The sequence below is a fragment of the Tamandua tetradactyla genome, chromosome 1, assembly GCF_023851605.1.
Source record: "Tamandua tetradactyla isolate mTamTet1 chromosome 1, mTamTet1.pri, whole genome shotgun sequence".
Lineage (NCBI taxonomy): Eukaryota > Metazoa > Chordata > Mammalia > Pilosa > Myrmecophagidae > Tamandua > Tamandua tetradactyla.
In genome coordinates, this window is record NC_135327.1 from 11044863 (window position 1) to 11070130 (window position 25268).

General features: G+C 38.7%; 1 protein-coding gene across 1 annotated transcript in view; it reads right to left on the reverse strand.

The window, feature by feature from the left end:
• Positions 1 to 25268, reverse strand: part of TOP1 (DNA topoisomerase I) — a 109115-nt gene that overhangs the window by 16911 nt on the left and 66936 nt on the right. The window contains exons 12-13 of the mRNA XM_077168493.1: positions 10154 to 10341; positions 9786 to 9930 (exon numbers count right to left, since the gene is read on the reverse strand). Of these exons, the coding sequence (XP_077024608.1) occupies positions 9786 to 9930; positions 10154 to 10341 (333 nt within the window). The remainder of the gene's footprint in view (positions 1 to 9785; positions 9931 to 10153; positions 10342 to 25268) is intronic.

The window sequence follows — 25268 nt, forward strand, 5'->3', positions numbered from 1 at the left end:
TATATACCACAGTTTGTTTAGCCACTCGTCTGTTGATGGACATTTTGGCTGTTTCCATCTCTTTGCAATTGTACATAATGCTGCTATAAACATTGGTGTGCAAATGTCCATTTGTGTCTTTGCCCTTAAGTCCTCTGAGTAGATACCTAGCAATGGTATTGCTGGGTCATATGGCAATTCTATATTCAGCTTTTTGAGGAACTGCCAAACTGCCTTCCACAGTGGTTGCACCATTTGACATTCCCACCAACACTGAATAAGTGTGCCTCTTTCTCCACATCCTCTCCAGCACTTGTCATTTTCTGTTTTGTTGATAATGGCCATTCTGGGGGTGTGAGATGATATCTCATTGTGGTTTTGATTTGCATTTCTCTAATGGCCAGGGACACTGAGCATCTCTTCATGTGCCTTTTGGCCATTTGTATTTCCTCTTCTGAGAACTGTCCGTTCAAGTCTTTTTCCCATTTTGTAATTGGATTGGCTGTCTTTTTCTTGTTGAGTTGAACAATCTCATTATAAATTCTGGATACTAGACCTTTATCTGATATGTCGTTTCCAAATATTGTCTCCCATTGTGTAGTATGTCTTTTTACTTTCTTGATGAAGTTCTTTGATGCACAAAAGTGTTTAATTTTGAGGAACTCCCATTTCTTTCTTTCTTTCTTCAGTGCTCTTGCTTTAGGTGTAAGGTCCACAAAACCGCCTCCAATTGTAAGATTCATAAGATATCTCCCTACCTTTTCCTCTAACTGTTTTATGGTCTTAGACCTAATGTTTAGATCTTTGATCCATTTTGAGTTAACTTTTGTATAGGGTGTGAGATACGGGTCCTCTTTCATTCTTTTGCATATAGATATCCAGTTCTCTAGGCACCATTTATTGAAGAGACTTCTGTTCCAGGTGAGTTGGCTTGACTGCCTTATCAAAGATCAAATGTCCATAGATGAGAGGGTCTATATCTAAGCACTCTATTCAATTCCATTGGTCGATATATCTATCTTTATGCCAGTACCATGCTGTTTTGACCACTGTGGCTTCATAATGAACTCGCTGATCCAAGCCTCGCAGCCAGACCAGGAAGCCGCCTGTGGGGGAGGGGCGCCGGTCGCCGTGGCTTGGGGCACTTGCTGATCCGACACTCCGGTCCGGGAAGGAGGGAGGGAGGGGCACCGGCAGCCAGCCGCCGCGGCCTGGGGAAGCGCACGCCGATTGGGGAGCTCACTGCAGCGGAGTCTCACAGTTGGTCCAGCCAGTCCAGACTGGGGTACGCTGTGTGTCTGGTCCCTGCCGTGGCCCGGGGAGCTGTTCTGCACTGTTTCTGGTCACCTAGTAGTTGCTCTGGAGGAGGAACTAAGACGTGCATACCTTACTAAGCCGCCATCTTGGCCCCGTCTCTCTCTCCATTACACCTTGACTAACAAGGTGATATCCATTTAATGCGTAAGAATAACCTCCAGGATAACCTCTTGACTCTGTTTGGAATCTCTCAGTCACCGACACTTAATTTCGTCTCAATTCTCTCTTCGCCCTTTTGGTCGAGGTTTTCTCAATCCCTTGATGCTGAGTCTCAGTTCATTCTAGGATTTCTGTCCCACATTGCCAGGAAGGTCCACACCCCTGGGAGTCATGTCCCATGTAGACAGGAGGAGGGTGGTGAGTTTACTTGTTGTTTTGGTTGGCGAGAGAGACCACATCTGAGCAACAAAAGAGGTTCTCTTGGGGGTGACTCTTAGGCCTGATTTTAAGTAGGCTTAGCCTATCCTTTGTGGGGTTAAGTTTCATATGAACAAACCCCAAGATTGGGGGGCTCAGCCTATTGCTTTGGTTGTCCCCAAAGTTTGTGAGAATATCAAAAATTCAGTTTCTCACCATTCCTCCCAGGGGACTTTGCAAATACTTTTTTATTCACTGTTCTAATCACTCTGGGATTTATCGGGGCATCACTCTGGACAAACCACTAAAATCCCATAACCTACTCAAGGTTCCATGTACTTATGGCGTTCAATTAAGCTACATAAGTTCTATTAGGAAATGCACTAGTCAAAATATAAATTTTGTACTAAATAAACATTTTTTTTTTCCGTGGAGCACATCTGTTTAATGGCATAATTCAAATTAATTTCCAACAATTCTGTAAGGGCTCACGGAGCCGTGCAGCACTTCTGCCTGACACCTAAACATTTTTTCCTTTAGTCTCACACATAAGTTAAAATTTTAAAATATTAATTACCATCTATTTTCAGCACCCTGCAATAATGACATTCCTATGTTCTTCCTCATGCAAAAACATTTTTAAAATTTGTACATTTAGTCACTATCATGGTACACTCTAGGCATCCCTAGATTGTATCATTTCAGTCTTTATCGTCTTTCTTGCTGATTTCATTTGTGCACCCAGCCCTCCTCCCTCTATCATTCTCACATTCAGCTTCATTGTTTTAACATAACTGTATTACAGTTAGGTAGTATTGTGCTGTCCATTTCTGAGTTTTTACATTCAGTCCTGTTGCACAATCTCTATCCCTTCAGCTCCAAATACCCAATATCTTACCCTATTTCTACCTTCTGATGGTCTCTGTTACCAATGAAATTCTCCAAGTTTATTCACTAATGTCAGTTCATATCAGTGAGACCATAAAGTATTTGTCCTTTTGTTTCTGGTTATTCTCACTCAGCATAATGTCCTTAAGGTCCATCCATATTGTTACATACTTCATAACTTTATTTTGCCTTACAGCTGCATAATATTCCATCATATGTATATACCACAGTTTGTTTAGCCACTCGTCTGTTGATGGACTTTTTGGCCGTTTCCATCTTTTTGCAATTGTAAATAATGCTGCTATAAACATTGGTGTGCAAATGTCCGTTTGTGTCCTTGCCCTCATGGCCTCTTAGTAGATACCTAACAATGGTTTTGCCAGGTCATAAGGCAATTCTATATTTAGCTTCCTGAGGAACCGCCAACTGTCTTCCACAGCAGTTGTACCATTTGATATTCACACCAACAATGGATAAGTGTGCCTCTTTCTCCATATCCTCTCCAGCACTTGTCGTTTTCTGTTTTATTAATAATGGCCATTATGTTGGGTGTGAGATGATTATCTCATTGTGGTTTTGATTTGCATTTCCCTAACAGCCAGGGAAGTTAAGCATCTTTTCATGGGCCTTTGCCAATATTTTTTAACGGCCCTTTACTTATCACCTAGCTGGTAATCCCCATATGAGTTTGCCATTGTGTAGAACTCCAAAGAAGAAGGGATAAACGGCATTCTGAACTTCAAACATTCAACAGTGAAATAAAACAACAAACTGGCTCTATATATTTATTCCGTGTTTAAAATAAAACCTAACCACTAACCAGCCTTTTATACATGTCCATTTTTAAATATGGCTGTCTTTTTATTAATGTTTATACAGCAGTTTATATATTCTACATACCAGTCCTTTTGTCAGATATCTAAACTATTCATTTTAATTTTTAAGATTTTTAGATATAAAACACAGACTTAAGTGCAGTTTGTTCAGTTTTGACAGTTACATACATCCATGTAACTTACACCCCTATTAAGATATAGAATATTTTCATTATTCCAGAAAGTTCCCTCACGCCTCCTCCCAGTCAACCCCCCACTAAGCAAACACTGATCTGATTCATATTATCATACAGATTAGTTTTGCCTATTATAGAATAAATGGAATCAGACAGTATATACTCTTGCTTCTGGCTCCCTTTATTCAACTTGTTTTTAAGATTCATCCATTGTTGTATGTATCTGTAGTTCATTTCTTTAAATTGCTGGTATACACAGTATATTCTATGGCTAATCCACAAGTGTGCATATCCATGCTCCTGTTGATGGGTCTTTGAGATATTCCCAGTTTGGGATTTCTACAAATGAAGCACAAGTATTATCATTCTTATACAAGCCTTTTAGTGGGAGTATGATTTCATTTCACTTGGGTAAATATTTAGAACTGAAATTGGTATCTCATTGCAGTTTAAATGTCCATTTCCCTGATGATTAACGATGTTCTTATGTAAAATATCTCTTCAAGCCTTTTGCTCTCTTGTGTATGGGAATGTGTCTTTTTATTATTGAATTATAAGAACGCTATTGTGCTGGTTTGAAAGGATGTATGGACCCTAGAAAAGCCATGTTTTAATCAAAATTCCATTTCATAAGAGCAGAATAATCCCTATTCAATACTGTATGTTTGAATCTGCAATTAGATCATCTTCCTGGAGATGTAACCCAATCAAGAGTGGTTGCTAAACTGGATTAGGGGAGATGTGTCTCCACCCATTTGGGTGGATCTTGATTGGTTTACTGGAGTTCTATAAAAGAGGAAACATTTCGGAGAATGAGAGATTCAGAGAGCAGAGAAGAACGACATAGCCACGAGAAGAAGAGAGCCCACAAGCCAGCGATCTTCAGAGATGAAGAAGGAAAACGCCTCTCAGAGAGCTTCATGAAACAGGAAGCCAAGAGGGAAAGCTAGCAGATGATGCCCTGCACGCCATGTGCCCTTCCAGCTGAGAGAGAAACTCTGACTGTGTTCACCATGTGCCTTCTCACTTGAGAGAGAAATCCTGAACTTTCATAGGCCTTCTTGAACCAAGGTATCTTTCCCTGGATGCCTTTGATTGGACATTTCTACAGACTTGATGTAATTGGGACATTTTCTCGGACTTAGAACTGTAAGCTAGCAACTTATTAAATCCCCCTTTTTAAAAGCCATTCCGTTTCTGGTATATTGCATTCCGGCAGCTAGCAAACTAGAACAGTTATGCATTCTGTATACAAGTCCTCTGCTAGATATAACTTGTCTGTAACTAGCATATTTATTTTTTAATGGTATCTTCCGCTGAACATAAGTTTCTAATTTTTATAAAGTTCACTTTATCATTGTTTCTTTTTTTCCCCTGGCTTTGAATATATATAAATATAAATTTATTTATTTATTTATTATTCATTCATTTGCATGGGCAGGAACCAGGAATTGAACCTGGGTCTTCAGTATGGCAGGCTAGAACTCTGCCACTGAGCCATGGTGGCCCACCCTCAATTGTTTCTTTAATTCCTTTTTTTGGTGTCCTAAGAAATCTTTGTCTACTCCAAGGTCATGAGGATATTCTACTATGTTATCTCTTAGAAATTTTAATGTTTCAGCTTTCACATTTAGACTCTGATAGTCTTCGATATATGGAATATTTTAATAAGATTAAATACGTGATGTCCACACTGATCCTGAAGTTCTCTGTACTTCATTTAAAAGAAAAAATATGACAATAAATTTTGCTTGTAAAATTACAACTGGTTTAAAGAAACAAATATATATTTCAGTGTGATTAAAAGGGGAAATGTTAGGTTATATATATGGTAAGAGTACCAAAACTAAAAAAAAAAAATCCATGAAACTGCACCATACAATGAGTGAATCTCATGTTAAACCATGGACTATAGTATGGCACAATTACAAAATTGTGCTGCCATCAAATGTCTGACAACAATGCAAGGTATTACTAATAAAGTGGTATACAGGAATCCTGTAGTCTATGCATGATTGTTCTGTAAATTCACAACTTCTCTAATAAAGAAAAAAAATGGTTTGAAGAACATTATATTTTTGAAGGGCCACTCTCCCAGGTTATGAGAATAGATAAAACTTCCAAATTTGACAGTGGGCAGGACTTGGCAATGAGTATTCACGAGCAGTTCTTCTGTAAACTCAAACAGTTCTTCTGTAGATTTATGGGTTATCTGAGATCAAAGAGCTTCCTTAGTTGGAATTACATAGATTCCAGAAGACTGACTGTTATCCACTGCTATTTCAGATCCTAAGGGTACCTCGGTACTAAGCAGGAGAGGAAGGGATAGGAAGCACTTGCAAGAAGATGAGGATATAATAGAAATCTTGGGAGGAAAAGCAGAATAAACCAACATGAGTGTAGACAGATATGAATAATCCCAAGACACCTTCTCAGTACCTAAACAACATTTTACTGTGGCTCTCAAAAGGCCTGATCCTTTCAATGACCTTTGAGACTGGGAGCATGTAACCCTGGCTGTTAATACAGGCAGAGATGAAATAAAATCAGGTAGATACAAAAGGAAAAATGAGAAATTCTGAAAAAAAAATCAAAATAAACAGAATAAAAATTAGTTGGATACAATTTAAAAAGAATTAGTGAATTTAAAGTGGGTCTCAGAAACCAGCCAATTGAAGAATACAGACCTAAAGAGATAAAGAATATGAAAACATAGTTTAAATACATAGTCTGTAGAAAGGAAATGGAAAAAATGGCCTAAAAGCTGTGGAAGAATCAATGGCTGAGAAATTCTAGAATAAAAATATAATACTACTCACTACTCTAAGATCGATGATGAAAGATACATTCATTATTGGGGAAAAGATAAATTATGAATTAGGATGAAAAGAAAGACATTTGCAGGTAAACAAAGGAGAGTGTTTGTCACCTATGGATATGTACTCTCTTTAAAAGAAACATCAAAAGGGTAAATTTCCACAAGAAAAAAAGTATACCCAGAGATTAATATAGAGAGATTAATCAAATATTAGACCATGAAAATGTTGACTGGGGGAGGATTTGGGTTTTATGGATCACTGTGTTTAAAAATAAAAAGTAAAACTGGGTGGGCCACGGTGGCTCAGCAGGCAGAGTTCTTGCCTGTCATGCCGGAGACCCAGGTTCGATTCTCGGCACCTGCCCATGCAAAAAAAATAAATAAATAAAAAATAAAACACATCAAAAAGTAAAACTTAAGGAAAAATAAGAACTGGAGAAGAATAAATAAAACTGTCCTTATTTGTAGGTAATTAATTGTCTATACAGAACAAAACAGATACAAGATTAACATTCAAAATTCAATATTATTTCCATTCCAGTAATAATCAACAGAAATGTAAGGGAAGAAAATCCCATTTACAATAGCAATAAAAATAAAGTCTCTAATAAATAAAATTTTAAAAAGTGTAAAAGCCTCTATGGAGAAAATTACACAAACAATATTGGAGAATATAGTCAAAGGCATGAAACAGAGAGGTAGTTAACATGTTTATTGACTGGAACACTCAATACCATAATGTTACTATCTTTCCCCTATTAACCTATGAATTCAATTCAATCCTAATAAAAATTTCAACAGTTTTCATTAGAACCTCGCAAATTTATTTTGGCAGGAGGCCAAGAAGAGTCAAGAATACTTTGAGGAAGGAGATGAAGGAAATTTTTCCTACTCAATATCAATGGTAAGATCATATAAAGCTACAGTAGTAAGGACAGTTTGCTATTGATGCAGGAATGGACAAACAAACAGGACAGAGAGCCCAGTAATATGCTGATACAGATGTAGAAATTTGATATATGACATAAGCAGTACTACAATTTAATTTTGGGACAACTTGAAAAAAATGTAGTAGTTGGCAAAGTTATGGCAAAATAGGAACTTGCATACACAACTGGGGTGGGGGTAGGAGAAATAAACTGAAGTATTTTAAGAAACAATTTAGAAATATCTAATAAAGCATCTCTTTAATACAGAGAAATTGTTTATCTGTATACCCAAGGAGAGTGTATTTATTTATTCCAGCATTATTTATAACAGGAAGAGGTTGTAAACCCTAAATATCTGACAAGAAAATGAGTAGTTTTTTACATAGTGGAACACTATACAGCAAAAAAAATGGATTAATTAGATGTGTGTCAGGAAAATAAATTCTCAAAATCAAAGCTGAGTTAAATAAGCAAGCTGCAAATGATCCTAACATACCTATTTGAAGATAAAACCTGTCTATTCATAACACTGTTTACACAAACATAAACATATTATAAAAATACAAAAGCACTCATGAAAATGAAACATCAAATTCATGAGAGTAATCCCCAGGGAAAGAGGTGAATGGTACACAGAGGGGTATCTGTCAGAATATTTTTGTGAAATAAAATAATTGAACAAATAGGACATAATGTTTAAGATTTGTGACATAGCAGGATAATGGATCCCTGAGTGTTTACATTATTTATGCTTGCATATTTCAGATATTTCATTAAAAAAAAATCCTAATAATGCTTGTACCCTTTTAAGTTTTCATCTAAAAACAGAATGCGTCTTCTGATGTTTAAGATGCTGTCAAACCCTGACCTCTAGATCTCACTTCTGAGTGTGAGACAACTGAGAGATATCTGGCAGCAAAGTGAAGAAATAACAATTCTACGTCCAACAAAGATACTACTTGCCACACTTGAAATCATCTTCATGCCTCTTCTTGGGATCCCACCCCAGCTGACTCGTCAGGCATGTTGTCCTGGGCACAAGGTTCTAGGCAGGGCCTAACTCTAGATGACTTTCTAGGTTCACGACTATGTATCATCCACAAACCTGCACAAATGCCTACTGTGTATAGGAGCTATCTGGATATTGTCTGGCTCTCTGTCCTTAAGATGCTCCACCCGACCTAATTAATAAGGACTTCAATGCTCACAGACTCTCTATCGGTCAACTCTAATACACAGCTTTAAGAATGTATATATATATATGGAATCTGTAAACTTCTTTCCATCTCCACTGTCATCATCGTAGTCATCCCCATTTCCTGTGTGGTGCGCTACAACAGACAGCCTCCCTATCTGCTTTCATCCAAACAAGACTACTGCTTACCTACCTTTGTAGCCTACAGCTCTGTGTTATTTCAGAAGAGGAATACGTTTCTTGAAATGACTTGATTTTGGCTCATCATGAGAGTCCCCATTTTTCTGATTTTATACTTAGTCTAAATGAAGAAAAGTGACATTCTCCAATTGAAGAAAATATTAATGCTCATTTTTCCTTAGAAATAATGATATTTTATACCATATATAGGGCTGTAAGCTCAAAAATGTGCAGTTTAGTCTTGACAAATCATACAACTTTTGAGTGTGGCTTACGTATCTAACAGATGTTAACTTACAAACCAGAATTAAGAAGGTCTTTAGTCCCCAGTCCCTCTGTGAAAAAAGTCACACTTTGCATAGAACTAATTACTTGCATTTTCTATGGACTCCATCACTCTTTCAGATTGCTTTTCAAATTTCCATAGTAATACTGTCTGAAGGAAGTTTGCAGGACACCAGGGTACAGCTGGCTGGTTAGTAAGAACTGATTGCCCCTCAAAGATAGTTTTACCCTATCAATAATAATATCAATAAATAATAACACATGGGTATGAATCAGTTTATAATGTGCTTAATGTGCCTTCACACACATTATCCAATTTGGTCCTGGTAAAATAGGAGTAACCTACTATGATGAGACCCTGGGAAGCCAGAAGTATGTAAGACATTCTAGGTCTCACAACTTCGTTCCTCTGGATTCAGAGCAATAATATTCCCTTTCTCAGAGCCAAGAAAGGAAAAATAAAGCGCTGTAAAAGACAATATGCATTTACCACACTCTGCATCACATTCTGACCACTATACAGGAAGCAATGTGAGTGCAGGACTGCACCTGTCTTATTTCCCAACACTGCCTGGCACATACTGGGCTTTCAGTATATTTTTGTGAATTAGTAAACTAATAATAAGGTTTTGAATAATAAGGTTAATATGATGCAAAACACCGATAAATCCCGAAGAGCTCACTATATGTTAACCATGAAAGTACCTACCTCCTTCTGAATTTTTAGTTTGTCAAAGTGATTCTGGGTGATAAGAGCATTGCATTTCAACAAAAACAGAGATTATCAGTCCCAGTATCTGGTACAGCTTTTGGCTACCCCCTTACCTTGATTCGTGAACTGGGGTTTAGCATGATATATTTAATGGAACCTTGGATATTCTCTGTCCAGGAGACCAGCCAAGTAACCTTGTTATCATGTCGGACCTCTTTCCACTTATGTCCTGGAGGAGGAGAAGGAACCTTGGCATCTCTGTGGAAAATAACAAAATAGGAAGGAAGTGAAATGAGAAGTGGGGAACAATTTCACCTTCCATGACATGAAGTGGATAAATCTGCTGAGCATACATCTTTAAGTTTCCTCCTCACCAGTACCTCTTTCCCAATCTCTTATAATGTGGGGAGATTACCAACTATTGACAAGAAAAGAAGCCCTACATCTAATTTCTGGCCAAAAGGATGAACTATTTGCTCACTTGCTACAGTTGATGATTATATCCTCTGGCATGATCCGTCTCTTCAGCATGCCCATCTTGGGGTGGTTGCCACGGCCTCGGAAAAGCCCAGGAGGCTCAATTTTGAAGTTGGCAATCCTCTCTCTGTGGTTATCCATAACACAGAAGCCATATTCTTTCAATAATTTTTCATTCTCCTCTTTTATTTTCTGGAAGACAGCAAAAAAGTACTCAAAATGGATTCAAATGGTGGTTCAATGACATCACATCTTTATCTCTTGGGAAGGGGAGAGATTGGTCATGGTAGAGTAAGGTCTAAAAATCACTAACAAATGAATTCAAATGAAGGAAAAGCTCTAGTGGGTTTTTCAAACTTAAATACAATAAAATTCCTAAAAGATCAATCAATAAAGATTGACTTCAACTACAGATTCATATCTTTTTAAGGATATATATTTGTGAACCTATTATCTAGGGATTAAAAATGTAACCTTAAAAACAAATGCCATACCTGTCATAACCTGCCAACTCTAACCAGGACCATTCCAGCCAATCCTAAAGAATACCTAGGGCAATTTATAAGACTCCACAAGGGTTCCAGGCACTTGAGTAATTTGCCAGAAACTAACAAACCTCCAGATGGGTCCCTGGTCCAGATAAGTCCTGAAACCTAACCCAGCCTCTCCAGAACATCAGATAGTTTCATCTTCCTAGCCCATATTAGTGATAGACTCTTCCAATATCAAAAATTTAGTATTGCCAGAGCCCAAAGAGAGGTATGGAAAGATCAAAAGTGATGGTGAAATTATACATAGAAGACAGGACTTAACAAATGAATATGAATGATGAATCATTAAATTGATATCTTTTTGTCTCTAATTTTAGAGCAGCTAGAAGTAAAAACCTAAAACTGTGAAACTGTAACCCATGTCAAAGTCTGAAATATGATCTACAACTAATTGTAGTGCTCTACTTTGAAATTTATAGCTCTTCTGTGTATATCTTATTGTTCACAAAAAAAGAAGGAAAAAAATGTCGATTAAGATGATAAAAAAGTATTTAAGTCCTCTAGCCTCCTATAATCTGGAGCAGCTACAAGGGAAAATATGAGAGGATAATATGGAGCCTATGACCAAGTCTGGGATCTATTATGTAACCACTTTTTGAAGAGTGCTTTGAAAACTATTGCTTTTTTATTTCTTTTCTTTGTATATATGTTATACTATACAATAAAAAAAGTTAAAAAACAAAAACAAGACAAATGCTATTTTATTGCATAGCGTCACAATGGAGGTGGGCCTCGTAGAAGAATCTCTGTTTTCCAGAGACATTTAGTTGAACAGCGTTTCTTATGGGTTTTCAATCCAGATGAGCCTGTCATGGATCCTTCTCAAGCTATATGGGTATATATATTCTATACTTTGTGATCCTTTCTCCACAAAGCAGGGGCGGGGAGCGCACAGATTCAGGACCTCTCTATCCTCTGCTGACTCTTCATCCATCTTATACTCAGTGATTCAATTTAAACAAGTTCTGCTGCCTTGAGGGTGGAAACCTCAAGGTTTCCACCCTCAAGGTGGAACTTGCGGGCAGCAGATATCTTTGGCAGAAGTCCTGATAAAGTAATGCTTATAAAATTCCCCTATCTTTGGATTACTATTATAAGAACAAAATTACAAAGTGGTCTTTAAGTTTAAAAACATCTCAAAAATGAATGATATAGCTTCCAGGAAGATGGCAGAAGAGGATAAGGAGAGTTCACCCCTGCTCTGAAGAACAGCTAGAAAAGGGACAGAAAAAAGACCAAGAGAGGGATTCTAGGATATAAGTGACCTAGGAAGGTCTTCTGCACTATACAGGGAGGTCCTGGTTGAAAAGGCAGAACAATGAAAATGCAGAGAACCAGAGACCCACCAGCTAGTGCATACAGCCTGGTGCGTCCATTTCTAGACAGAGGCCAGGAGCCGTCAGGAGTGCACAGACAGGGAGATGGGGACAAGGAAGTAAGTCAAGCTGCGTTCCTTGAATGTGCTACCCACAAGCGTGCCGCCCCCACCCCACAACCTGCGACTTTCCTCACACCCCATGCACCTGAAAACCCTGTCTCCAGCCCCCCACCATACTCTAAGCACCTGTCCCACAACCCTGCCCCATGCATGAACACAAGCCTGTCCCAGCACGACCAACTTCTCCCATGCAAGTGCACAGTCTCACCCTGACCCCTCACCCCCGCCCCAAGACCCACAGCCAGCCCCTTGACCCCCATTTCCCCCTCCCTGCTCCCTGAAAGCAGTCACCTGTGCATTCAGGCTGCAAGTGCTCACCTTTATAGCAGGGCCACACTCTCACTCAAACCTTACAGTCGTTCAACCCTATCTGGCATCCGCCACCAGCTCTGTGCATACACACATGAGCATCTGGTCCCCTAGACACATGCACATGCCCTCTCATGCCATGCCCGCCCCAGGTCTGGGCAAACACTGACCTGTGCATCCAGGCCACACCCACCCCCAGCCCATGCAGTCACAATCCCATCTGGTTGTCTCACGCACTGTGCATGTGCACACCAGGGCTCTGACCCCCAGAACCACCCACCAGCACAGCCACATACTCCTATATATACCCAGGTATAGTGCAAGGACCTCTTGACTCCTGCATCCCACCCCTTATGCTCCACAGACATTTACACCCTTGCTCCACCCCATGGCACGAATTCCCTTCTCCCACATGTGGCAGGTGCTCTCAGGCACATCTCTGCCACATAGACTCTGCCCTGAACAAGCGGGCTCCCCACCCTGTCCGATCCTTGCACCCGCAGAACTAGGCCAGGACCCCGCCCACCCATCCACCCATCATCACCCATCCCTGATACATGTCCCACAACCTCTGTGATCTGTGCTCCACCCCTACACACTTGCACATCTCAGCCCCCTGGCCTCCTCCCCCGCACAAGGACACATCCCTGTTCCAATCTCCCTGTAGCTTACCCCCTGACACCCACAACCCACATGCTTCATGTGCCTACCCATATCCTCCCACATACCAGCCCCAGCATAGCTGCTCAGCACCCCCATCCGCCTCCTGCTAGACACTATCTTTGTGTCCCCAATGACGCACCCTGCTCCTGTGCTTCAAGGCCTGCTTGAACTGCACTTCACCCCCACAGCCCCCACATCATATGTCCATAACCCTGTGACCCACACCCCATACTCACAGGTACCAGTGTAGAGTCCCCGACCTGTGCATATACTGGCACCGCAAACCATCACCGGACTGCTGTGTCCCTTCCCACACTCTGCATCCTGCTCCATACCCATCCTGCAAATTCAAAACCTTAGACCACCAAAGGAAATGAACATCCAAAGTAACCCTATCAAAATATTTACATGCCATGAAGACAATACAAGATCACTAAGCATACCTAGATGCAGACAGATATGGTCCCATCTAATGACCAGATTAAAACACCAGAGGAGACAGACTTTGGAAAAACTAATTCGAGATGTTCATAAAACTTTACTAAATAAAATCAGCAGGATGGCTAGCGACAAAAAAGGAGATCAAGAAGACAGAGAAGAGCAGAAAGAGGAATTTGAAAGAATAAACAGAAAAATAGCAGGTATCATAGAAGTTAAAGATGCCATAGACCAAATAAAAAATATACTAGAGACACACAGCAGATGATCTGAAGAGGGAGAAAAAAGAATAAGTGTACTACAGAACAGGACAATTGATTTTGAACACACAAAAGAGTAAATGACAAAAAGACAAAAAATTTGATCTCAGGGAAATGATGGACAAAACAAAGTGCAAAAATATAAGAATCATTGATGTCCCAGAAAGAGAAGAGAAGAGTAAAGGGCTAAGAAGATTAGTGGAGGATATAATGGCAAGAAGTGTTCCAACTTTATAAAAAATATAAATATGCAAATCAAAGAAGCCCAACAAACTCCAAATAGAATAAATCCAAATAGGAATACCCCTAGTCACATATTAATCAGTCTGTCAAATGTTGAAGAGAAGCAGAAAATCTTGAAAGCAGGAAAAGAAAAACAATCTACTACATACAAGGGAAACCATTTAAGCCCGAGTTCAGACTACTCAACTGGCACTAGGGAGGCGAGAAGGCAGTGGCATGATATATTTAAGATCCTGAAAGAGAAAAACTTATAGCCAAGATCTCTGCACCCAGCCAAATTGTCCTTCAAAACTGAGGGAGAGATTAAAAATTTCACAGACAAACAAAGGCTGAGAGAATATGTCAACAAGAGAGCAGCTCTACAAGAAATACTAAAGAGAGTTCTGCCAGCTGAAAAAAAAAAAGAGGGAGGGAGGTCTGGAGGAGGGCATAGAATTGAAGAGTATCAGTAAGGGTAACCCAAAGGATAAAAAGAGAAATAGGAAAAAGAACATACAGATCTGACAAATAAAATCTAAAGGAAAAGATGGTGGATTCAAGAAATGCCTTTACAGCAATAACTTCGAACATTAACAGACTAAACACACCCATTAAAAGATACAGACTGGCAGAACGGATTAAGAAATACAATCCAGCTATTTGTTGCTTACAAGAGACTCATTTTAGACACAAAGATACAAACAGATTGAAAGTAAAAGGATGAAAAAAGATGTTTCATGTAAACTGTAACCAAAAGAAAGCAGAAGTAGCTAAACTAATACTGGACAAAACAGACTTTAAATGTAAAGACATTATAAGAGACAAAGAAAGACTATATATTAGTAAAAGGGAAAATTAACCAAGAAATGACAATCATAAATGTTTATGCTCCCAGTCAAGGAGCTACAAAGTACATGAGATGGACATTGGCAAAACTGAAGGGAGCAACAGACGTTTCAATAATAATAGCAGACTTCAATACTCCACTCCCCTCTATAGACAGAAAAACCAGACAGAGGATCAACAAGGAAATACAGAACTTAATTTGATAACCTTATTAGATCTAACGGATATATATAGGTCATTGCACCCCAAAACACCAGGATATATATTCTTCTCTAGTACTCATAGAACTTTCTCCAGGACAGATCATATGTTGGGGCACAAAACAGGTCTTTATAAATTTAAAAACACTGAAATTATTCAAAGCACTTTCTCTGATCACAATGGAGTGAAGATGGAAATCAATAAGGACCAAAGAACAAGAACTTCCACAAATATATGGAGATTAAGTAACACACTCTTAAACAATGTGTAGGTCAAAGAAGAAACTGCTAGAGAAATCAGTAGCTATCTGGAAACAAATGAAAATGGGAACACAATATATCAGAACTTACGGGATGCATAAAAGGCAGTACTGAGACAAATGGTGCAACCACTGTGGAAGGCAGTTTGGCGGTTCCTCAAAAAGCTGAATAAGCAATACCACTGTTAGGTATCTACTCAGAGGACTTAAGGGCAAAGACACAAACGGACACTTGCACACCAATGTTTATAGCAGCATTATTAACAATTACCAAGAGATGGAAACAGCCAAAATGTCCATCAACAGAGGAGTGGCTAAACAAACTGTGGTATATACATACGATGGAATATTATGCAGTTTTAAGATAGAATAAACTTATGAAGTATGTAACAACATGGATGGACCTTGAGAATATTATGCTGAGTGAGACTAGCCAAAAACTAAAGGACAAATACTGTATGGTCTCACTGATATGAACTGACATTAGTGAATAAACTTGGAATATGTTGTTGGTAACAGAGACCATCAGGAGATAGAAATAGGGTAAGATATTGGGTAACTGGAGCTGAAGGGATACGGACTGTGCAACAGGACTGGATACAAAACCTCAGAAATGGACAGCATAATACTACCTAACTGTAATATAATTATGTTAAAACACTGAATGAAGCTGCACATGAGAATGATAGAGGAAGGAGGGCTGGGGACATAAATGAAATCAGAAAGAAAGATAGATGTTTAAGATTGAGATGGTATAATCTAGGAATGCCTAGAGTGTATAATAATAGTGAAATGTACAATGTACAAATTTTAAAAATGTTATTGCACGAGGAAGAACAAAGGAATGTCATTATGGCAGGGTGCTGAAAACAGACGGTAATTAATATTTTAAAATGTTACCTTATGTGTGAGACTAAAGCAAAAAATGTGTATTTGTTACAGAATTTATATTTTGACTAGAGCATTTCCTAATATAACTTATGTACATAGTTTGAACGTCATAAGTACTTGGAATCTCAGGTAGGACATGAGATTTTGTTGGTTTGTCCAGAGTGATCCCCCGATGAATCCCAGAGTGATTTGATCAGTGAGTGGAAAAGTATTTGCAAGCCCCCTTCAGGGAATGGTGAGAGAGGGGAGAAATTCAACTTCCCCAAGTTGAATTCTTGGTAGTCTCACAAGCAGTGTGGACAACCAAAGCTATAAGCTGAGCCCCTAATCCTGGGGTTTGTTCATATGAAACTTAACCCCACAACGGATAGGTCAAGTCTACTTAAAATTTAGGCCTAAGAGTCATCCCCAAGAGAACCTCTTTTGTTGTTCAGATGTGGCCTCTGTCTCTCTTCAGCCAACACAGCAAGCAAACTCACTGCCCTCCCCCTGTCTATGTGGGACATAACTTCCAGGGGTGTGGACCTTCCTGGCAACGTGGGACAGAGATCCTGGAATGAGCTGAGACCCAGCATCAAGAGACTGAGTAAAACCCTAGAATGAGCTGAGAATTAACATTAAGGGATTGAGGGAACCTTCTCAACCAAAAGGGGGAAGAGTGAAATGAGACTAAGTGTCGATGACTGAGAGATTCCAAACAGAGTTGAGAGGTTATCCTGGAGGTTATTCTTATGCATTAAGTAGATATCACCTTACTGTTCAAGATATAGTGGAGAGGCTGGAGGGAACTGCCTGAAAACGTAGAGCTGTGTTCCAGTAGCCATGTTCCTTGATGATGATTAAACAATGATATAGCTTTCACAATGTAACTCAGTGAATGTGAAAACCTTGTTGTGTTTGATGCTCCTATTATCTACCATTATCAACAGAAGAGTAGAACATACGGAATAAAAATAAAGAATAGGGGGAACAAATGTTAAAATAAATTTAGTTTGACATACTAGTGGTAAATGAAAGCGAGGGGTAAAGGGTATAGCATGTATAATCTTTTTTTTTCTCTGTTATTGTTTTGTTTTTATTTCTGTTGTCTTTTTATTTCTTTTTCTAAATCGATGCAAATGTTCTAAGAAATGATGAATATGCAACTATGCGATGATATTAAGAATTACTGATTATATATGTAGAATGGAATGATATCTTAAAAAAAAAAAAACAGGCAGTACTGAGAGGGAAATTTTTTGCCATAAATGCCTATAGTTAAAAAAGAAGACGGTGGGCCATGGTGGCTCAGCAAGCAGAATTCTCGCCTGCCATGCTGGAGAAACCAGTTTCAATTTCTGGTGCCTGCCCAGGAAAAAAAAAGAGCAAAAGTTGAGGACTTAACTGCTCACCTAGAGGGACTTGATAAAGAACAGCAAACTAAGCCCAAAGCAAAAAGAAGAGAAATAAAAAGATTAAAGCAGAGTTAGATAAATGGGAGAACAAAAATAACAATAGAAAGAATAAAAAAATAACCAAAATTTGGTTCTTTGAGAAAACCAATAAAATTGATGAGCCACTAGGAAGGCTGACAGAGAAAAAAAAAGAGAGAGGATGCAAATAAACAAAATCAGAAATGAGAAGGGGTGCGTCATCACAGACTTTGAAGAAATTAAAAAAAAAAAATCATAAAAGGATACTATGAACAACTACATGCCAAAACAACTAGACACCTTAGATGAAATCAAATTTCTGGAAACACACAAACAAGCTACCCTGACTCAGGAAGAAATAGATCTCAACAAACCAATCACAAGTAAAGAGATTCAAGAGTCATCAAAAATCTTCCTACAAAGAAAAGCCCAGGGCCAGATGGCTTCACAGGGGAATTTTACCAAACATTCCAAAAAGAACTTTAACACCAATCCTGCTCAAACTTCTCCAAAAAAATGAGGAAAAAGAACACTACCTAACTTATTTTATGAAGCTAAAATCACTTTAATACCAAAACCAGGTAAAGATGCTATAAAAGAAAGGAAAACCACAGACCAATCTCCCTAATGAACATAGAAACAAAAATTCTCAACAAAATATTAGCAAATCAAATCCAATAGCACATTAAAAGAATTATACACTACCATCAAGTGGGGTTTATACTAGGAATGCAAGGATGTTTCAACACTGAAGAAAATCAGTTATATAATCAGTACATTAACAAATCAAAAGGGAAAAATCATGTGATCAACATATGATCATACTGATTGATGTCGAAAAAGCATTTGATAAAATTCAACATTTTTTTCTGATAAAACCACTCCAAAGGGTAAGAATCAAAGGAACTTACTCAACATAATAAAAGGCATATATGAAAAACCCATAGCCAGCATTGCACTCAATGGTGAGAAGCTGAAAGCTTTCCCCCTAAGATCAGCAACATGACAAGGCTGCATTATTCAACATCATACTAGAGGTTCTAGCGAGAGCAATCAGGAAAGAGAAAGAAATGAAAGGCATCCAAATTGGAAAGGAAGAAGTAAAACTTTCATTATTTACAGATGATATGATACTATACTTGGAAGATCCTGAGAAATCTACAGCAAAGTTACTTGAGCAAATAAACAAATTCAGCAAGGTGGCGGGATACAAAATTAACATGCAAAAATCAGTAACATTTCTATACAAAGCAATGACCCAGCTGAGGAGTCAGTTAAGGGAAAAGTTCCATTCAAAACAGCAACTAAAAGAAGCAGATACTTAGGAATGACCTTAACTAGGGTGTAAAGGATTTGCACACAGAAAACTATATAACATTGCTATAAGGAATCAAAGGAGATCTTAACAGGTGGAAAGATATTCCTTGCTCATGAATAGGAAGGCTAAATATAGTTAAGACGTCAATTCTCCCCAAATCATACAATTCAACAACAAAAGAACAAACAATCCAATTATAAAATGGGCTAAAGACATGAATAGGCATTTTTTCTAAAGAGCAAATAAAGATGGCTCAAAAGCACATGAAGAGATGCTCATTTTCACTGGCTATAAGGGAAATGCAGATCAAGACTACAATGAAATACCATCTCACACCTGTAAGAATGGATGCTGTTAAACAAACAGGAAACTACAAATGCTGGAGATCATGTGGAGAAACTGGGACACTTATGCACTGCTGGTGGGAAGGTATAATGGTGCAGCCACCATGGAAGACTGTCTGGTGATTCCTTAGGAAACTAAATACCGAGTTGCCTTATGACCCAGCAATAGCAATACTTGGTATATACCCATAAGAGCTGAAAGCAACGACACAAACAGACATTTGCACGCCAATATTCTTAACAGCACTACTCACAATTGCCAAAAGATGGAAACAAACCAAATGTCCATCAACAGATGAGTGGATCAAGAAACTGTGGTATATGCATATGATGGAATATTATGCAGCAGTAAGACAAAATGACGTTCTGAAGCACATGACAAGATGCATGAGCCTTGAGGATATAATGCCGAGCGAAGTTAGCCAGAATCAAAAGGATAGATACTGCATGATTCCACTTTTATGATCAGTATAAAGGTATAACCAGAGGCTTATAGTACAGAATATAGGGGACTTAAAAACTAGAGATGGGTGAACTGTTAGCTAATGAGGCTGAACTCCAATGTAAGGGAATAGAAAGCACCAAAGGTGATTTTCTAGTGGGTCTAGAAGTAATATCATTGTATTGAAGATGAATAAGATTGAAAGGGGTTGTATAGACTTACGTGCCCCACTGACTCACATGAGAAATATAAGTTCTCATAAGAATTACTTCCAAGATATGATTCATGTATAAGCAGTGTTTTAAGTCCAGGGTACAAGGGGAAACTGCTATTGCATCCTAAGAGCTATGTTCAAAAGGAAACCATCAGCACCACCACAGTAACAGCAGAGGTAAATAATGGGGTAAGGAACAAGAGTTAAGAGGAGGTTAACATTTCCTATTTGGTGATGTTGTATTTATTGGCTTTCTACTCTCTTGGGAACAATGAAATTATCTAAAACAGAGAATGATAATGGACTGTGGACTTTGGGCCCTCTACATGATGCCCGATGAATGCAGGTGGCTGAAGGATGTACTGACAGAGAAGTAGATTGGTGAACAACAGTGCATACTTATGAACGAAGGTTGTACTGCTACAAAAAGGAACCAAGTCGTGAATAATGCAACGATGTGAATGAATATGCGGGACATTTGGTGAGACAAAATAAGCCAGAAACAAACAAACAAAAAATGTTATGGTCACGGGAAAATGCTTATAAGAAAACAGGAACCTAGATTATAAGCTTTTAGAGCAGACACATTAAGTCCAGAGTGATTACTATTTCTGGATTTTGAGAGGCTGTTTTATATATATAACCTGATATTTAGAGTTAAAAATGAAGCTGAACAAGTTGGGGTCAAAGCAATTCAGAACACAGGGGTAAGGAAGACAGTGTCTATATCTTAGAACCACACATACTCTTTTGAGACCAATGGAAGAAAGGTTTATTTGATTTGGAACCGAAATTTTCTGTAGTGCGTAATCTAATTCAACCTATCTCATTTGAACAAGAGAGACACAGGGAGCACAGAGTAAGAAAGAGGTCCTTTAATTCTGCATAGATTATTGTAATGCCTGGAAACATCCTAAAGCAAATTAAACAGATAATCAAAAAGTACTGGCAAAGTACCCTGAGGGAGGGGATAAGACTATGGAACTATTAAACCTTACCATCAGGGAATCCCTTGGTACTGTCTCAAACTTTAGGGATACCCAAATCAAAGGGCCATGCCCTCGATCATGAGGCTTACTCTCGTGAAGCTTATGTAGGTAGTAGAGAAGCTTAGACTACCTAGAGGCAGGCCTAAGAGTTACTTCTGGAGAACTTCTGTTGTTGCTCAGATGTGGCCTCAGTCTCTCTAAGCCTAACTCTGCAAGTGAGATCACTGCCCTCCCCCTACATGGCACATGACACCCAGGGGTGAAAGCCTTCCTGGCAAAGTGGGAGAGGACTCCCGGGGATGAATTCAGACCTGGTACCATGGGATCAATAATTACATCCTGACCAAAAGGGGTAAAAGAAGTGTAACTAATAAAGTATCAATGGCAGAGAGAGTTCAAATAGAGTCAAGAGGCTACTCTGGAGGTTGCTCTTATGCAAACTTCAGGTAGACTTTGCAACCTATCATAACCCGCCAAACCCCAACCAGGACCATTTCAGCCAATCCTAAAGAACCCTAGGGCAATATATGAGTTTACACAAGGGTTCCAGGCAGTAGAGTAACTTTCCAGAAACTTACAACCTCCAGATGGCTCCCTGGTCCAGATAAATCCTGGAACTTAGCCCAGCCTCTCCAGAACATCAGATAGTTCCATCCCCTTACCCCATATTAGTGACAGATGCTTTCAATATCAAAAATTTAGAACTGCCATAGCCCAAACAACCCCAAAGAGAGGTATGGAAAGATCAGTGGTGATGGTACAATTACACATAAAAGACAGACTTAACAAATGAATATGAATGCTGAATCATTAAATTGATATCTCTTTTATTCTCCAATATTTTAGAGCAGCTAGAAGCAAAAACTTAATATTGTGAAACTGTAACCCAGGTCAAAGTCTGAAATATGTTCTACAACTAGCTGTGGTGCTGCGCTTTGAAATTTATAGCTTTTTGTATATATGCTATTGTTCACAAAAAAAGAAGTAAAAAAAAAGTTGACTGTGATGATAAAAATAGTATTTAAGCCCTCTAGCCACCTGTATTCTGGAGGAGCTAGAAGGGAAAATATGAGAGGATTGTACGGTAGCCCATGGCAAACTCTGGGATCTATCCTGTAACCACTTTTTGAAGAGTGCTTTGAAAACTATTGCTTTTTTATTTCTTTTCTTTGTATATATGTTATACTATACAATAAAAAAAGTTACAAAAGAAAACAGCAAGGTACTGGCACAAAGACAGAAGTATAGACCAATGGAATCCAATTGAGAGCACAGAAATAGATCACCAAATCTATGGTAAACTGATTTTCGACAAGGTGCCCAAATTCACTAAACTGGAAACAGAATAGTCTTTTCAATAAATGGGCACCCTTATACAAAAATTAACTCAAATTGGATCAAACACATAGACACAAAAATCAATACTATAAAGAAGAAGATGTAGGGAAACATCTTCAAGACCTAGTAGCTTCCTAAACTTTACACCCAAATCACAAGCAAACAAATGAAAAAACAGATAAATGAGAGCTCCCCCAAATCAAATGCTTTTGTGCCTCAAAAGACTTAGTCAAAAAGACGAAGAGGCAGCCAACTCAATGGGAGAAAATATTTGGAAATCACATACTGGATAAAGGTTTGATATCCTGCATACATAAAGAAATCATATAACATAACAAAAGAACAGGCAACCTTATTATAAAGTAGGCTAAAGATATGAATAGACATTCTTCTTAAGAGCAAATACATATGGCTGAAAAGCACATGAAGAGATGCTCATTCTTATTATCTATAAGGGAAATGCAGATCAACATTACAATGAGATACCACCTCACACCTACAAGAATGGCTGTTATTAAACAAGTAGGAAACTACAAATGTTGGAGAGGATGTGGAGAAATTGGGACACTTATGCACTGCTGGTGGGAATGTATAATGGTGCAGTCACGATGGAAAACAGTCTGGCAGTTCCTCAGAAAACTAAATATCGAGTTGCCCTATGCCCCAGCAATACCACTACTTGGTATATACCCATAAGAGCTGAAAGGAGAGACACAAACAGATTTGCACACTGTTGTTCATTTAGCACTATTCACAGTTGCTAAAAGACGGAAACAATCCAAGTGCTCATCAACAGATGGGTGGATTAAAAAAATGTGGTATACACATATGATGGAATATTTTGCAACAGTAATACTAAATGACATCCTGAACCACATGACAAGATGGATGAGCCTTGAGGACACAATGTTGAGTGAAATAAGCCAGATGCAAAAGGACAGATAATATACGATTCCACTTTTATGAACATGGTAAAGGTAAAATCAGAGGCTTATAATATGGAATATAGGGGACCTAGAGATACATACGCAGAAGCTTGAGATGGGTGAATAGTTTGCTAACGAGGTTGAACTTAATTTTAAGGGAATAGACAGAAGTGAAGGCAGTTCGGTAGTGGGTCTATAAGTAATATTACTGAAGGTGAACATGAGTGAAAGAGGTTGTACAGACTCATGTGTCCCACTAATTAACACTACAAATATAAATAAGTTCTTGCATAAACTACTGCAAAGGTATGAATTTTGTACAAAGAGTGTATACTGTACACTTTCAGGGTATGGCGGAAAAATGATATTGCACGCTATGGGCTATGTTTAACAAGAAAACATCAACAGTACTACAGCACTACCAGGGGTACATAATGGGGAAAGGGACAAGAGTTAGGGGGAGGTTTGAATTTTCTATTTGGTGAGATTATGTTTATTGGCTATCTTTCTGTCGAGAACAATGAAATTACCTAAAATTGAAAGTTTGATGGACTGTTGACTTTGGACGTTATACATGAGTCCCAGTAGACAGAGGTGGCTGAAAGATGCACTGACTGAGTAGATTGGAAATGATGGTGTAAACATATGAACAAACATGGTGCTGCTACAAAAAGGGACGAAACAGTGAGGTATGGAATGATGTGAATGAACTTGCAGGGCAATTGGTTAGGCAAAATAAGCCAGAAACAAAAGGGCAAATATTGCAGAATCTCATTTAGAAAATACTTACAAGAAAACTGGGGCCTAAGATGTAAGTTCTTGTAATAGTCACATTTAGCCTGAAATGGTCACTGTTATTTATAACCTGGTGTTTAGAGTAAGGATGAAGCTGATCGGATCGGGATTAAGGTAATTCAGAATATAAAGGTAAGGAAGACATTCCCTGTATTTTAGAATTTCATCTATTCTTTGAGACCAAAGGAAGGAAATTTTACTATGTCCAGAACTTAGGTTTTCTGTAACACATAATGTAACTCACCCTGTCCAGATAGATCATTTAAAAATACCAAACACAGGGAGCCAAGAATAAGAATGAGGGCCTTTAATCCTGTATTGCTTCATGTAATGCCTGGATACATCCCAGAGTATAATTAAGCAGATAATCAGAGTATTGGCAAAGTCCCTTGAGGGATGGGAAAAAAATATGGAACTAAATTTTACCACCAGGGAAACCCCAGATACTGTGCCTAACATTAGGACCAATCAATAGGTCAAGCAAGCCCTTGTTCTTGAGGCTTGCTCTTGTGAAGCTTATGTAAGTAGTGCAGAAGTTTAGCATACCTACCTATACGTATGCCTAAGAGTACTTTCGGAGGACCTCTTTTGTTGCTCAGATGTGACCTCACTCTCTCTAGGCCCAACTCTGCAAATGAAACTATTGCCCACCCCCTTACATGGGACATGACATCCAGGGATGAAAGTCTCCCTGGTGGTGTGGGAGATGATCCCAGGGATGAGCCTGGCCCTGGCACTGTGGGATCAACAATGCCACACTGGCCAAAAGGAGGAAAAGAAGTGTAACAAATAAGGTATCAGTGGCTGAGAGAGTTTAAATAGAGGCCAGAGGCCACTCTGGAGGTCACTCTTATGCATGCTTCAATTACACATTGCTACCTTGCATAACTTGCTAAACCCAAAGCAAAACCATTCCTTCCAATCCTAATGAATACCTAGAGCACTATATAAGATTCTACAAAGTTTCATGCACGAGGGTAACTCTCTAAAGCCTACAACCTTCAGGTGGGTCCACGGACCAGGTAAGTCCTGAAATGCAGAGGGGCCAGCCAGCCCTTCCAAAACATCAACGTTCCATCCCCCCATCCCATATTACTGACAGAGCCTTTTAACATGAAAAAGCTAGAACTGGCATAGTCCAAATACCCCTACATAGTGGGAGAACTTGTGGGATCAACAACTCCATCCTGGCTAAAAGGGGGAAAAGAAGTGTAACTAATAAAGTATCAGTGGCAGAGAGAGTTCAAATACAGTCGGGAGGTT